The sequence below is a fragment of the Myotis yumanensis genome, unplaced genomic scaffold (assembly GCF_028538775.1).
Source record: "Myotis yumanensis isolate MYYU_CA2020_CCGP unplaced genomic scaffold, mMyoYum1.0.hap1 SCAF_7, whole genome shotgun sequence".
Lineage (NCBI taxonomy): Eukaryota > Metazoa > Chordata > Mammalia > Chiroptera > Vespertilionidae > Myotis > Myotis yumanensis.
In genome coordinates, this window is record NW_027223758.1 from 61,080,889 (window position 1) to 61,097,877 (window position 16,989).

General features: G+C 38.7%; 1 protein-coding gene across 5 annotated transcripts in view; it reads left to right on the forward strand.

Annotated features, from left to right (window-relative positions):
• The window catches only part of PTPRM (protein tyrosine phosphatase receptor type M), a 650,734-nt gene that overhangs the window by 266,270 nt on the left and 367,475 nt on the right, over positions 1-16,989 (forward strand). For all 5 annotated transcript variants that reach the window (XM_070420643.1, XM_070420639.1, XM_070420640.1 and 2 more), the window contains exon 4: positions 12,505-12,583. In XM_070420643.1, the coding sequence (XP_070276744.1) occupies positions 12,505-12,583 (79 nt within the window). The remainder of the gene's footprint in view (positions 1-12,504; positions 12,584-16,989) is intronic.

The following is a 16,989-nucleotide window of genomic DNA, read 5'->3' on the forward strand; positions in this document are numbered from 1 at the left end:
GGAATCAGCTAATAGTGGAGCACTTTAGTTCCTACTGTGTCACTCCTTACAAAAGACTTAGTTGTTTTTTTATCTTGTAAGAATCTGAGTTTTGCAGTTACTCAATTTGGGGATGTTTTCAATAAATTAGACACAACTACCCTGTGTACTTTTGATAATCATAGTAGGATGTTTTGGGCATCTTTTGTTTTTGTATCTTTCCCCCCAATAATATCCTCATTATGCATTTATAGAGTTTCAAAAACTTTTCTTAGCAGAGTAAAGTGTTTTTGCCAAAGTAGTTATTTTAAGTTGCTTTTCTTACTTATAGGAGAGCAGTATTCTACAGGTACAAATCCCAATGATAACCTGCACAGAATACAGCTAATTTGGGGTTAATTACTATTCATTAAAACATAAACTGTCAACTATTTGGTGATTAACACATGTTTAATTCCTTAATTAATGTTTGTCTTGATTACTGCCACTTACAACCTGCCCCTCTGTTGGGCGGCAGCAGTGGGAAGTGAGAAGTACCTGCTACCTGTTTTCATCAGTGCACCTGGGCTGCAGCACCTGCTTCCTTTGATGTAGGCATTGACTTCCTACCAGTTTAAAAATAGTATTTTGCTCTCATAAGCACCCTCTTGCTTTATTGTGCAAATTTAAAACAAAAAACACAAAGATTCTGCTTTGATTTTACCTCTAGCCCTCCTCTTTTCTCTGGGCCCCATAAGTTTTCAGAGGCCACCCATCAACTTCTGTGGATTCCTTACCCTGCATTACACCCAGAGAGCCTGCTGGAATCCCATACTCACTGTATGTCTCCCTGCTTTGGAATACAGTTCTTCTGAGTTTAGCCAGAGGCTAGGAAGGCAGTGATCTTTCATGCAAATGGTTACTCTGCAAAGAGAAAAATGCTCAGGTAGCCTTGAAATCTCCTCCCCCATGCCTCTTAATAAAGGGCCTGGGCTGGGGGCAGTGGGCAGTGACAAGAGGGAATGTGAGGGTAAAGTCCTGGAAGGATGACAGTCTTCTTGTTTCTCTAGAGCAGTGGTTCTCAACCTTCCTAATGCGGCGACCCTTTAATACAGTTCCTCATGTTGTGGTGACCCCCAATTTCATTGTTACAAATTGAACATAACTAAAGCATAGTGATTAATCACAAAAACAATATGTAGTTATATATGTGTTTTCCGATGGTCTTAGGCGACCCCTGTGAAAGGGTCGTTCGACCCCCAAAGGGGTCGCAACCCACAGGTTGAGAACCGCTGCTCTAGAAGCCTCCCTGTTAAAACAAATTCCTTAGGTACCGAAGGTCCTGGGAGAAGACAAGGAGTGGATTCCAGCTGATCCCTGCTCAAAATTCTCTGTGCAGGGAGGACTTACGGAGCTTGCCCTTTAGGGACGCTAAACCCAGATTTACGTTTATCAGTCTGGCATCTTCCCTGGTACATGAGCAGCTGAGATAATAGGAATGACTTGATCTTACCCATCTCTTCACATTTAGCTCTAACTTTTACTCCCCACACAGCCACCTCCATCTCTTGGCTGTGTTTGCCTCCAGCTCACTTATTTTACCAGAACTTCATGTAAAGCCCACCCTGAAAGGAAGCAGCTTCTCATGAATTTGCTGCTCAGAGCCAGTTTTTTAGATCTGAATAGGTGTTTTCCAAATTGTGGTCCACAAATATGAGGAATGTTGAAGCATATTAGTTGACAAAATGAGAAGAAGCACTGATTTAAACAAAGTTGAACACACTCTGTATTGCAAGTCATTTCGAAGTCAGGGTATGTTTCCAAACCTCCAGGAGGGACAAATGGCAGATACAGGTGCCCAGCTGGAGTTTTGGGAATCAATTTAGGCTTTTGCACAGCATCTCGAGTCTAGTGTTCCCTGGAGCACACTTGGGAAATACTGATATGTACAAATGGAAAAATAGAGCATTCCCTGACTCCATAAATTTCATACCTTATCGCCCTTATTCCAAGTGCAAGACAATTGAATTGCATCCCTTCTCGAGGCTGACATGGGGAATTAGGTGTGGCCATGAAATATAACTGGGTCTCAAGCAGGAAAGCTATTCTAAGCAGTTGCCCTGTCCTCTGCATTTTGTGCTTAAAAAAGATGAGCAGTCTGTTTTAAGAAATCAGTGGGGACAACAGGCTGGCACTTTAGTATGGACCTAGAGCTGCATTTAGGAGGTACATGGATTCACATGATGGTTTTTCATCTTCAAAGATAATATTTTTTAAATGTATATATTTTAAATGTAACCTCATCTCTAAGTTTTATTCTTAGTTTGTGCTTATTATTTGATGATCAAGAAAAAGTATTTCTTCTGAATTAACATCTTATACTTCTTTGTGGTCTTTCTTGTGTTTTTCTTTTCTCCACTCTGCCTTAATTTTATTCCATATTTCATTTTATACAATGGGTATTTGAGCTATGATTAGAAATGATTTGAAAAGAACATTAGTGTTTCAAATTTTGAAGGGAAAATAAAAAGAAAACTGAGGAAGTCATGTTTATTCGTTAAAAAAACAGATGAAGTCATTTAAGAACCACTTTAATGAACATACATAAGAAAGCACTGAGAGTTCACTGCACTGTGAATCTTATCCTTTGAATGCCTTTACCTTTGGGAAAGTAGTAGGTTTTTAATTTACTTTGATAACATGTTCATATAAACCAATGCTTTAATATTTTATTCCTGATTTTCTTAAGATCACACAATTTATGGTTTTGCTTTGACTCTTATCATTATAGGAACATTTATTTTACGGTATATGTTTTTGGTGTTTATTTAACTCATTTGGAAAAGAAATAAAAGTAATGGTTTTGTAAATGGGTATGATCCACCTTAGCTCTTTATTCAAATCAAAACCAGGAAGGATCTACTAGATTAAGTATGGGAGGACAGACATATGCCATTTAATCCCCTTGGTTCTAAGGAACCCACAAAAGACTCCCACCAACATGTTTGCCGTGGTGAGTATTTGGGTTGGTAAGCAAACTTCTTTGCTCACACATGGCAAGGGAAAGTAGCAGCATGGAAAGCTAATTTTGCTCTTCACTGAAGCGGGGAGGATCAGAGATGCTGCAGTGTTAAACTGCTTCCTGTCTCCTGTTTGGCTGGCCGCTGAAGGAGAGCCCGATGTCAAACCCCTCATAGGCCAGCATCCAGGATGGCTTTTCCTGAGCAATGAGAGTCCATCGTTAACTGGTTGTTTCCGCTGACAAACGAATGTACAAACCTATAGAAAAGTTTTATGAGAGTTTATTTGAGCAACTTTTTGAGGACATGCCTGGAAACGACCTCAGTGAATTGGGGAAATCGTGGAGAATGTTTGTTTTTCTATTCCTTTTATGATTTTTAGAATCAAAGGAGAAAATGTAAGGAAGTACATGAAATCCGTTGGTGGTAGATTAAGGAGGTAGAAGAAAGCAGACCAGAGAAATATCTAGGACTGCATAAAAAGCAAAATGGAGAAACACATACTTCTTTTATATTGGTGAGTTCAGGACAATTAATAATTAGCATTTGCAGCACATGGAGATGCGGGCAACAAGATAACTATGAGAGGTTCTGTGATCATGTGCTTGAGTGCCTGCAGTTATGCCTTTGAGGGGTCTATAAAAGAAAATTATTCTGACATTTCAAAGGTATGTTTTCTTAGAAGTATAAGAATAGAGGACAGGCCTCATTTAAGGTAAAGACTGACCTTTGCTAAGGAAGCTGTAGGCCTGGGATGTGACTACCTGCCATGGCCGCCCCAGTTAGCAATTTATGATCAGACCATCCTGTGGGATTACTTTTGTTCACTGAGCTTGTCAGGCGTGCCTTGTGGCTCCCTTGAGCTTGTCCGGCTTATCACATAGCCCTGTTTTCATTCACATTTCCTACCTGAGAGCAAATGGCTTTTCCCAAAGGCCATGGGGATACAGCATCTTATCTCCTGGGATGCTATTTGTTGAGTAATTGAGTGAATAGTGGTCCTCTCCATTTTACATTTGTTTACATCCCATGGCTACACATAATATCTTGGAACCATTAGCAAAAATGAATATTGAGTCCTTTCTACATCCAAGTTCTTTGATAGAAACGGGGACTCAGAATAAACCAATACACTCTAATACCATCGATTCTCATTATTCTCAGTTGTTATGTTCCATAAAGTCACAGCCACCACTGGATGAATGAATACCAAATTGTTGCTTATGTGGAAAATACAGGATTAATTCTGCAACCCAATGGTCAAAACATTTTCATCAGCCAGTTAATACATAACCTTATTTTTTTGTGTGTGTTTCTCTTAAAGACACCTTTTTAAATTAACATGTATTGTTGATTCTTCACATTGAACTCAGCCAATAGCACTGTGGCTCAGACCTGAATGAAGCTTATCTAACACGTATTTTCTCCATAAGGCACATGACAGCATTCTTGCACTGAGGAACATTAACCAACACTCAACACTGCACTTGGGGCCATTGTAAACAGCAACATCACCAATAAAAGGCAGAAAATGTGAAATATGTGGCATTACATAGACTGGAATAAGGACACATGTTTACAGTATAAGAGCTGAAACAGGAAGGCAGTAAGTTACCTTCTTCAACCTCAGTTGGCATAAGTATGGTGGACAACTCAAGTTTTTTTCCATACTGTACACATCACAAATGACCATGAAAGCTTTGCAAGCATTGATTGTGGGTTTCAAATAAATTAATGAGCAGGCAAATTCACAAATACGGAATCTGCAAATAATGAAGATTAATTATATTTTCCTATTAAGTCAGATCCAACAGAAGGTTTTGTAAGATTAAATGCTGTGTTGTAGTAAATTACTCCAGAATAAGATAGGATGACTTTGTGGTCTGTCATACTGAGCCACTACTTTAGCCACCACTGTAGCTTTCAACTTTTCAAATGTAGTAGTTAGATCCCTCTTATCTGCAATTTTACCTTCTGCGATTTCAGTTACCCATGGTCAACTGTGGTCTGAAAATATTAAATGAAAAATTCCAGAGCTAAACAATTCACAGGTTTTAAATAGTGTGCAGTTCTGAGTAGCGTGATGACATCTGGAAACTTGTCACTTGGTCCCACCTGAGACGAGAATCACTCCGCTGTCCAGTGTCTCCACACTAAAGACACTCCTTGCCCACTTGTCAGTAGCTGCTCTATTATTAGATCAGTTATCAGGGGGAGAGGTGAGAGAGAGAGCGAGCAAATTCAACTTTGATTACAATATATTGTTATGATTGTTCTATTTTAGTATTAGTTATTATTGTTAATCACTTACTATGCCTAATTTATAAATTAAACTGCATCATAGGTAAGTATGTATAGGAACAAAAGGCATGTATAGGGTTCAATATTATCTGCAATTTCAGGCTTGGAATATATAAGGGAGGAACTACTGAAATCACAAATTAGTACAAACAAACAAAAACATTTAGCTGAAATATTGCTCATACCAGAGAACATTGTGTAGAATGAGATCTAAGGGTCAGGTTTTAATAGGAAAGAGTTATAAATTTTCAGTAGTTCAGGTGTTTATAGAAGATTTGACTGTTAAATGAGTTGTGTTTTATTTTACTTTAAATGTATTTTATACAGTGTTTTAAGATTTATAAAACAATTTGTGTCTATGGTTTTATTTTGGTATATTGCAATTATCTTTTTAAAAAACTGAAAATGCCATTACATACTTAAGTGGGCATTTAAAACACCACCCGTGTAATACAGTTGAAACAAGTCAGGCATGCAGGGCTCTTTCTCCCTGCCATTGCTGGAACACACGGTTCCCACAGGAAGTGCAGTAGTTTGGTTGTGACAAACTATTGCCCTTGATAAGTACTTTCTTGTTATCCAGAGTAATGGCACTTTGTTGGTGAGCCAAGCAGGAATGTTTTCTCTTAAAGCAGGAGGCTGGGTAGTAAATATTTCAGTCTTTGTGGGCCAGATGGTCTCAGTGGCAACTACTCAACTCTGCTGTTATGTGAGAGTCATCCTAGACAACAGGGAAATGAATGAGCATGGCTGTGTTCCAACAAAATCTTATTTATGAGCATTGAAATTTGAATTTCATAAAATTCTCATATAACAGAAAGTACTATTCTTTTTTTTAATACTCTTCCACCAATTGAACACAATAAAAACCATCTTTAGTTTGTGGGCAATACAAAAACAGAAGGTGGGGCCAAATCTGTAGTTGGCTTCAGTTTGCTACCCTTGTCTTAATATGTATGTTGTTAAAACTATGTTCCTTGCATCGATATTTCTAGGTTGAGTAGATGATTGCATTTCTTACTAAAATCTGGAAGTAAAAATTTTATGCATTAAAGGATGAATATACTTGTGTGTATACATATTTTTGCATTTTATATATATACTGGAGGCCCGGTGCATGAAAATTTATGCACACGGGGGTGGGGAGTGGTGTCCCTCAGCCTGGCCGGGAGCCCTCAGGTGATGTCCAACTGACTGCTTAGGTGGGGAGTGCGCCTAAGCTGCAGTCTGGCCTCCCTCTGCAGGAGGCAACTAGCAGACTGATCAGGGGACTGCACTGGCAGTGAGCAGCCAGCCCTCCCCCCCATCGCCCTGCCATTGGCCTCCCTCTGTAGAAGGTGACCGGGCAAGCCAATCAGGGGCCAGCTTGGCTGGCCTCATGCCACCTGCTCACCAGCCCCGCCTACCACCCACTGCCCACTGGTCCGCCGTTTGGTCGATTTGCATATTATGCTTTTATTATATAGGCTATATATGTGTGTGTTTGTGTATATGTATATGTATGTGCATACATATTCTACATATATAGATGCTCTTATACCTACTAGTTCAAGCACTTTGGTAGCAAAAAGAGTCCAGACTTGGAAGTAAAATAGACCTAGAATTAAACCCTGACTCTGCAATGTGCTAATTGTGTGACCTCAGAAAAATTACTTAACCTTTCTAGATCAGCCTACTCATCCCTAAAAGGCAGTTAATATTACCTACCTCTTATGGTTGACTAGGGAAAATGAGATAATATATACAAAAGATATTTGGGACATGGATCTGTAAAATATATAGATATTTTTTGAATTGAATTTTTTTTAAAAGAAAATACTTTGTGTGGCAACCCAAGGAGACCAAGCCTCGCTTTTAAAACAGATTTTCAGTGTATTCTGTTCTGTTTGATAAGCACGGCAACATCCCAAATCAATTTGTTAAACCTTTCTTTTTTATTTTCCAGTGGTGCTGTCAGTGTTCTAGTGTTATTGTTTCCTCTGACCTCAATCATTTTGGCCCTAGATGCTGGCATTTTCAGACATTCCAGGGACTCCCACTGGGTTCTGTATATACTTGTTATACTTCACTAGGGCAATACCTGCACTTTCAATGAGTAGTCTCTTATTGACAAAAGACAAAAATATTTTTGCTTTTGAAGCTTTCTTGGTAAGTGCACTGGCTAGAGAAAAGTACAAAATGGAAAACTTGCCATATAACAAAGTTTGTGGCAAGGAAACATATATAGGATGCTAAAATCTGTTGTTGAGAAACCTATTTCAGAGAGGCCTCATCTTTTGAGCTGCGTTTTCACCCTCTTGTTCATTAGAAACTGCAGAGTTAATCATCTAAGGGCCAGGTGTTAAGATCAAGTTAGAAGTCAATTCAAGATTGTTCTATAGCACCTAAATCCAGATCTTTTCATTTACTCATAGTTATTCCAAAATAGCAAACTTTTCAGTACAAATGATACTTAATTTTCTGTGCTATGTATTGAAACATTTATTTATGTTTTTGTTTTTAAATATTTTTTAATTGAAATTTTTATTTACTTATTTTTTTTTAGAGAGAGAGAGAGAGAGGAAGAGAGAGGGAGAGAAACATCAACTTGAGAACTAAACGGGGATCACCTGCCTCCTGCACGCCCCCCCTACTGGGGATTGAGGGTGCAACCTGTACATGTGCCCTGACCAGGAATTGAACCAGCAACCTTTACGTGCAGGGGATGATGCCCAACCAATTGAGCCATGCCAACCAGGGCTGTTTTGAAACATTTATATACTAAATTATAAACTTGATGAAACAGCTAATAAAACTTGTACTAATAAGCCCTTAATTGAAATTATGAAGAAAGAACTGGGAAATGGTGGTGCCATTGGTCGTTGTTTCAAATTTATAACCGTCTTATGTAAAACACCTAAATGTGTCATGTATAATTTCATTTTACATATTAAATATAAGTATATATCCATGTTTATATGTGTAGACACACACATACACATGTTTATAAAGATTGTTTTCCTATTTTTGTCTGTACAATTAGCTGAAAGTTAGTGCTCAAAACTGTCCAGTTCCAGAAATTTACAAAGTTTTTAATGAACTGAAAGGGCAGCCCATTATTCTCTCAGTGTATTCATAATCTGGCGCTATCTTTCTTTGCTTCTTGGTGTTTCAGTTGGAGGACTAAGGGGAGCAGAAACAGTTTCAGGAGTAAGCATGTGTTTAATTCGTTCAAGGAGGCCTCACTGGGAGTCATCTTGCTGGGAAAGTTGGAGAGCTTGTAGCAAAGTCTCTCTTTCTAGTCTAGGGGGGACACTTGGTAAGTCCTTGCTGGAGCATCTGTGAGTTATACTGACAGGCTGGGAAATTGGGCTGAAGTTCGTGTTGGCTGTATCACAGACTTCCTGGTTAGTGTGGTAAGGAGGATGCAGTCCTGTGGTGGAGAGGGTCACAGTCATGGGAGCTCCTTATTGTTCCCATCTGTCATTTGGCTATTGTTGTCTTCTGTTCTTTCATTATTTTTTCACCAAGTAGAATATTCCTTATTTTTTCACCAAATAAAGCTTAAATTGCATAAAATTATTTCATTTTTATGGATTCCCTAGAGCATACTAAATATTCTGTAAATATTTGGGTAATAAGACTTAATCTTTGAGCTTTTAGTGGCGGATGAAAAACAGGTTCAGAGGTTTCAAAGTGACTTTTCTAGGTCTGTTATTTCTTCCCCTCCTTCCTTTCTCTCTTTCTTTGATAAGGTCATGGCCCCATTCTGATTTAAATAAAATATTGTGCATTATATGCACACATGTCAACTTCAAAAATAAATCCACATGATCATGTTTTATATGGACACTATAAAGATTATTCTGCTTTTATGAGACACTTCAGCCCTTGTAGTTGATAAAGTAAAAATATAATTTTCTCTAAGGAGAATTTTGATAAGGAAAGGGGTTTTCATTTGTTCTCTTTACGATATATTCTAAGTGCTTATCTGAGTGCCTGGAATGGAGATGACACTGGGGTAGTGAATGAATGAATGAGAGGGAAGGAGGGAAGAATGAAGGGAGGACAGATGAGAGGAAGGAATAATGGATAAAGGTTTTTGGGTTCAACTTTCAAAATACTATTTCATGACCAGAGTGATGCTGTTCTCCGGTGGCTGATGGTCATGGACATCAGTCAGTGAAGTGGCCATTCTGACCAGAACAGCTAGCTGGTCCCTGCACTGCCCACGGTTGCTGTCCCCGGCTGGGTAGGATATGACTGTTTCCAAGGGGCTCTGTCTTGAGGGCCTTGGGAAGTCTTTTTCCTCTACTTGCTTACAATGTTCATCAGCTATGTGTCCCCACAATTGTCTTCTTATAGACTAAAAGTAGAGAGATTAATTTGCGGGAATATCCCTGCATCTCTTTCTTCCTGCATATTGTCAGTGAAAAAATAATTAAATTTATGAGCAGGACAAAGTTTTATTTCATTTCTGTTCGACCACTGGGCCTCTTCTCTTCCCTGTGTGGTTTGTATTTCAGTGTGGTGGCACTGTGGCAATGTCACCTAGTCTAGCAGGTGTATCTGGGATGGCTTCTTATCTAGGAGGCCACCTGAGCTTTTCCATTTGAGGCTTTGCTGATTGCTTTCTCCATTTTTGTATCTGTTGCACAAACAAATAGTGCTGGGATTGAAGTGTTTGTTCAGGCAATGTGTACTAGCAAAAACATCTTGATATTTGGAATCAGAAAGATTGGGTTTTAAAGTTGTATCTACAATACACTCATGGCACATTTTTGAAATATTTATTTCTTGAAGGATTTTTAATGAACTAATACATAAAATAATGGTGTGATATGTGCCCAGCATATGTAACATATTATGTAAATGGTAACTTATCTACATATTTTTAATTTAATTTTTATTGAGATACTTGTGGAGTCTTATGCAATAGTAAGAAATAATGCAGGTTCCTGTGTACACTTTACCCTGTTTCCTCTGATGGTAACATTTTGCTAACTTAATGTGTATAGTATCACAACCTGAATATTGACATTGTTAAAATCTACAGAGGTTTTTCAAGTTTCTCATTTTGCCCTTACTTATGCATGCATACATATGTGTGTGTGTATTTAGTTCTATACAATTGTTTTTAAGTGGTAAAATACAAATAATGTAAATTTTATCATCTTAATAATGTTTAAGTTGTATTAAATACATGCATACATAATACTGTGCAACCTTTACCACCATCCATTTCAAAAACGTTTTTCAATTTTTAAAACTGAAACTCTACACCACATAAAACAATAACTTCCTATTTCCCCTTCCCCTTAGTTCCTGGCAGCCACCATTCTACTTTTTGTCTTTATGAATTGGACTACTCTAGGTGTCTCGTTTACCTGGGATCATATAGTAATTGCCCTTCTGTGACTTACTTCACTTACAATGATGTCCTCAAGGTTCAGCCATGTTGTAGCATATCAGAATTTCCTTCCTTTTTAAGACTGAATATTATTCCTTTGTAAGTATGCACCATATTTTGCTTACCCATTTATTCTTCAATGGACACTTGGATTGTTCCCATGTTTTATCTATTGTGAATCATGGTGCTATAAACGATATACAGTTTTATTACTGAATAGATTTGTATATCCACCACCCTAGTGAAGATCTTAACAGTTCTAACATCATGAAGATTGTCCATTTTGTTCTTTGTAACCATGCCCATCTCCCTCCTGTGCCTTCTCCCTTCATTCTTAACCCTGGCAATCACTAATCTGTCCTTTGTTTCTAAATTTAGACATTATAATGTTACATAAATGGAATCATATACTTTGTAATATTTTGTGATTGTTTTTTTTTCACTCAGCATAATTCTCTAGAGATTCATCCAAGTTGTTGGCTACATCAATAGTTCCTTTTATTGCTGAGTAGTATTCCATGCTATGGATGTACCAGTCTGTTTAATCATTTATCATTTGAATGACATCTGGGCTGTTTCCAGTTTGGGGCAGTTATGAATAAAACTTCTGTAAACATCTGTGTGCAGGTTTTATATAAGTGAAAAATGTCATTTCTCCAAGAAGTGTTTTAAGACATCATCTTCAGCCCTGACTGGTGGTGCAGTTGGTTGGAGGGTTGTCCCGTGCACTGGAAGTTCACGGATTCAATCCTTGGTCAGGCCCCATGGTGTTCCCAGTGATACAGATTCCTTCCATGTGTAAATGGAGGTTAAAACTATGTCATATGGACCTTTTTAATAATAGTCTGACAATAGACATTTTAGACAATTGTGGTGAGATATTTGATAACCTTCTTACTGGTCATGTTTTCTCTTTTAGCCTCATTTTCTCAGAAGTGGCCCCACCATCTAAAAAATGCCATCCATTCTGAGATGCTCAGAGCATGTTGCCCTTCTTCTCTTGCCTGCTTCTCCCATGATCAAGCAGTGGCTAATGCCCACTGGATTTCACCACTGCGGCGATCTTTATAATTCGTCACCGCCATCTGAATTTCATCAGCACAGCCTTCTCTCTATGTTCTTAATATGGTGTCTTTTCTGCCCACTCTTCCCTGTGAGCAGAGCCTCTGTAATCTGGTCACAGCAGACCCTGAAGGCTGTAGGTCCCAGTTCTCCTCTTCGTGGCCATGGCCACATTCACCTCAGTTTTTGCACATGCCCTGGAGGGAGCCTGGCCCTGTTCACACTGTGAGCTCATTCACATTCAGCTGTCAGCTCAAACACCACCTCCTCAGGAGAGGTTCTTCTAGATTCTGTACTTTTCTTTCATAGCACTTATGGTAGCTCTAAAATTTTACTTGTTTAAAACCTAGGGCCCCACATGGTTCAGTCTGGTCATAGAGCCCACTCGAAGGAGTTAACCAGAAAGTACGGTATCTTAAAGCAGTTTGAATCTTAACCTTGCGTCCTGTAGGGACTTTAAGCCTTTGTCTTCCACATACTGGCTCTTAACATGGCATTCCCTCCTTACCAGGTGAGTTCTTGAGATAAGGTGCTGTCTGACCTCCCATTCCCATTAACCTCCCTGAAAACTGGGTGTGGGTCTTATTTCTCTTTCTAATCTTAGAACCTGGAACATTGGCTGAAGATGTTAGGTGCTCCATTAATGTTTGTCAGAAACATGAATGAATGAGTGAATGAATGAATGAATGTGAAACTACCTACCTCTTTATAGGAGACATTGGGTAAAAGTCTAACAAATTGAGTGAATAATGCAATTTTTTTCTTAATTTCCAGGTGATTTTTGAAGTAATAACTTCTGGACATCAAGGCTACCTCGCTATTGACGAAGTGAAGGTGTTAGGACATCCATGTAGTAAGTTGTCTCAACTTTTAAACTTCCGGGTGCATTGTTAGAGGGATGTTTACAGTGCAGATGAAGGGAAGGCACTGAAACCTGGGGAGCAGTGGTCCTTCTGAGGGACTTCCCTGACAAGTCTCTGGCTGCTGCTTTGCCAGCCCAGAAGTCCCAAAACATGTGTTCCGTGTATAATGCCATCGAATGTATCTGAGTGTCTTTGAAATGAAAATCAGGGATATTGGTATGCTCACACATCTTTGCAATGATGTTTGGATTTCAATTTTGAAGAGTACTACAAGTTAAACATTGAGAATCTGTGCATTTTGTTCCTAAATCTGGTATGTTTTTGGTATAATTTCAAACAATATAGCCCCAAACAGGCCTGGGATCTGGTGAATTTAAGAAATCTACCTAAACCACCTGGGGGCCCTAGAAATGGCCTGTTCTTCATCTTTTATAAATTATTTCTTTTAAAAAGTCCAATAAAAATAACACACTTTTGTTTTTATCACCCAGTATGAACGAACAACTATTGATTGTCATGTTGGCACCTGAACCCTGTCCTTGATCAATAAAATATTGCAGGTTGCCAGTCCTGTTTCTCCCTCAGCTCCCCAGGGGTCCCCAGTAGTGAGCTTGCTGCTGGCCCTCTCCATCTGGAAGGCTTCTAGTCCACAAGCCACTGAAACAGATGCAGCTGATTTTAGCAGAGAAGCTTTGTATTGGAGGGGAACTGGGAGGCAAGCAGAATCACTGGGAATACGGGTGATGCAGGCTCACATAATGGGCAGGAAAGGAAGGGAGGCTCTGCAGGCACAACCATTGTGACTGCTGTGCCCATGAAGACAGGGGGTCTGCGTCCCCTCCTCTGGCCCCCTGACTTTTGGAGGGCGACCCTTGCCACATGCCTGAACATTCATCACTGTCTCGGTGCCTCTGCACCCTCAGCCTTCGGCACAAAACCCGGAGTGTGATTGTCATGGTGGACAAGCTAAATCATGTTCTCATTCTCCGGCGACCATAGGGTGACCTAGAAAAGGAAGGTGTGGCTTCTACAGCTTCTATCAGGGGATCCAGGCCTCAGCTTTTACCAGGAAACATACAGGGGGAATTTCTCGGTCCCAGGAAAGAGATTTGAGAGCTGGGCAACTAGAAAGCTGCAAATGTCTGCCTGTGTGTGTGCGTGTGTATGTACACACACTGTGTCTCTCATAATCATGGTGTATTCATGAAAAGTAAGAAAGTACTGTTTGCCTATTTAAGTTCTAATGGATGGTTTCCAACTGCATTAATTAGTCTGTATTATCCCTCCGCCTGGCCCCCCACCTTGACATTACATTTTTAGGTCAATCTATGATATTCTATCATGTGAATATTTTACATTTTATTTTTTTATTCTTCTACCAACATTTAGTTTTCTCCCAGTTTTTCTCCATGGCAAATATCACTGCAGTGAACATCCATGTGTGTGTGTCTGGGTGCCCTGTGAGAGAGCAGGGTGTGTTCTTGGAAGCAGAATTGCTGGGATGTAGGGTAGAAACAGTTTTAGTTTTTACTACATGCTGCCAAATTGCTATGAAAAGTGCCTGAACCAGTTTCCTTTCCCACTAGCAATGCATGGAAGTTTTATTTTCCTAATATCCTTGCCCCAAATTGATATTGTCAGACTTTAAATCTTTGGCCAGCTGAGGGATGGAAGCCTGCTTTATTCTTATGGTCCCCAGCATTAAAGAGAAATTGGCTATTCATACATTCCTGTAACTCTGCTGATGGTCCTACCCAAATTCACAAAAGGAAGGTTATATCTACAATGGTATTAGAAATATAAACACTGCTTTATTGCATGGATTGAATAGATCATGAGCTCACTCCCTGTACTAGTTACAGAGAAGCCCTGTGTGGTTGTCACGTGATACGGACATCATGACAGAATCATCCCGTTCCATCCAGAGGGGTTTGGCTCTCTCTGAGATCTTTCTTTATCTGGTTACAACACTGAAGTCCAAGCATAGCAATCATCGTGTTCATTACTAAGGCCGACGTTACTCTTGTAACACAGTGCATGTGCCTTTTCTTCTGTCAGCGAAACCAGTGAGTGTAAGAAGAATTTCTTTACTTTTTTTTTCTGAAATGGTAGAAAAACGAACAATGCTCTACCTAATTGAAACAACAGGGCCAATTTAGTTGCTCATAATTACCTGAGCTGGAACTTGTCCAAATCCTTGGAGTAATGGACTCGGGCTTGGAGAACATACATGGAGTGTTCTAATGTGCATACATGTTGCAGCCTCTGACTCACCTCTGACCAGGAAGTAAAAATTAGAGCAGTAATACTGAATGCCTACTATGTGCTGAGTGCTCCCTGTTTCTCAGAGCAAATCTTGCCACAGGGCAGATTTTATTGCTGCCCTGGGTGCAGATGCAGTGGCCAAGACAAGTTTGCACAGGTCTTTATTGTATTGTATCCGGTTCCTTCTACATCTGACCGCTGACCAACAAAACAGCCCCTCTCATTCCACAGGGTTTGAGTCTCTGCCTTCAGTCGTATAAGAAGACTTAATGCTTGTCCTTCTAGCAGAGCCTTCCTGAAATGTGTCTCCTGCAGTTTTGTTCATTCCTTCCAAGCCCAGCTGCCTATGGTCATATAAAGGTGTTTATGGTCTCTCCTTTGGAGAATGCTGGTGCTAATATCTAATTGGCTTTGCAGACTGCTGTTAGCAGACACAGTTGAAAATAAGGTGAGGTATGGTACAATAGCATTTTGAACTGTAAGCTTTACATTGTTTTGATGCTAACCCTTCTGTAATTTTTTCCAAACCTCAAAGTTTATGGGAAAAACATGCAAATGAAGATTTTAAGGAAGGCAAAAGTTTAGTCATTAAATGGAAATCTTCACAGGTAATATTTTAAGGGATTTCCTATCAAGATTTATAAGTAATAATCCTTATTTGATATCCAAAACTATGTATCTCAAAAGATGCAAAAGTGCTGAACTTTATTTACTAGTACTTCACTCCAAAGTAGCGGTTCTCAACCTGTGGGTCGCGACCCCTTTGGGGGTTGAATGACCCTTTCACAGGGGCCGCCTAAGACCATCGGAAAACACATATATAGGGTGTCCCAAAATTCACGCAAGAAGTAATTTTGATAGAAAACACAGGTTTATAATTAAAAATTGTAAATTTTTTATTGATTCATAAAGTATACAGTATAGGGTTATGTATGGAATAGCACATCAGGTAAATGGCCTCCACGGCTTTGCTGGCACATACGCAAAGCCGTGGTCTTCATTGGTCTTCATTGTCCCTGCTCCTGGGCCATAATTGATACTTGGTAATGCTTATCAAATTGAAGGGATTGAAATCAAAGGGCAACAGATATTAGAATCTGATTCAATAAACCAAGTAAAATTAGGCTTTTATTTTGTTGTTGTTGTTGTTAATGCTCACACAAAATTCAAATCTTGCGTGAATTTTGGGACACCCTATATAATTACATATTGTTTTTGTGATTAATCACTATGCTTTAATTATGTTCAATTTGTAACAATGAAATTGGGGGTCACCACAACATGAGAAATTGTATTAAAGGGTCGCGGCATTAGGAAGGTTGAGAACCACTGCAAAGGTTCCTGTTCGGATTCACATAGGGTTTATGAGAAAATATTACACCATTTTTTAAAAAAGTAGCTGTTCTGTTACAAGTATACAGTTGCTCGTATACAGTATAATATTGCTTTTAATGTAGTGACAATCAGATGCAGGATTGGCTGGGAAATGTAGAAATGGCTGTGCAGACGGCAGGTCTCTGGCTTAAGACCACTTCTAAGGAATGTAGATAATTTTTGTATTTGGGATGCCCACTAGAAATGTATTTTGAATTTGGTTTAATAATTCTAAGAGATGTATTACAGAATTTTACACCTGAAACCTATATAATTTTACTAACCAATATCACCCCAATAAATTCAATAAACTTTTTTAAAAAACTTAATATAATAAAAAAATATTGAAAAAATCCTGTGTGCCATATATTATATAAAGTGAATACAAAATGCAAGACTATTCTGTAATACTATTTTGCAATATAAAATAAGCCAGTAGTTTATTTAAATATTTAATAAATTCTGAGTTCAAAATATGGTTCAAAAATAATTTTTTTTTGCTCATTGATATATTTGCATACCCAAACATTGTTTACCTATTTCCAAATTTAGTTTTTGTTTTAAAGACATTAAAGACTAAAAGTGAAAAATAAAAATTAGAATTGTTTAAAGAATTATGTTCTGTTGAATAAAGATAGGTCCATATGCTTTGTTGAGAGATGCATAGGACTCAGAACTGACATTTCATTTTAATCATGTAGGTACTTAACTTGAATTTTTTTCCCAAAGGAATATCATTCTTCTTTAGGATACAGAT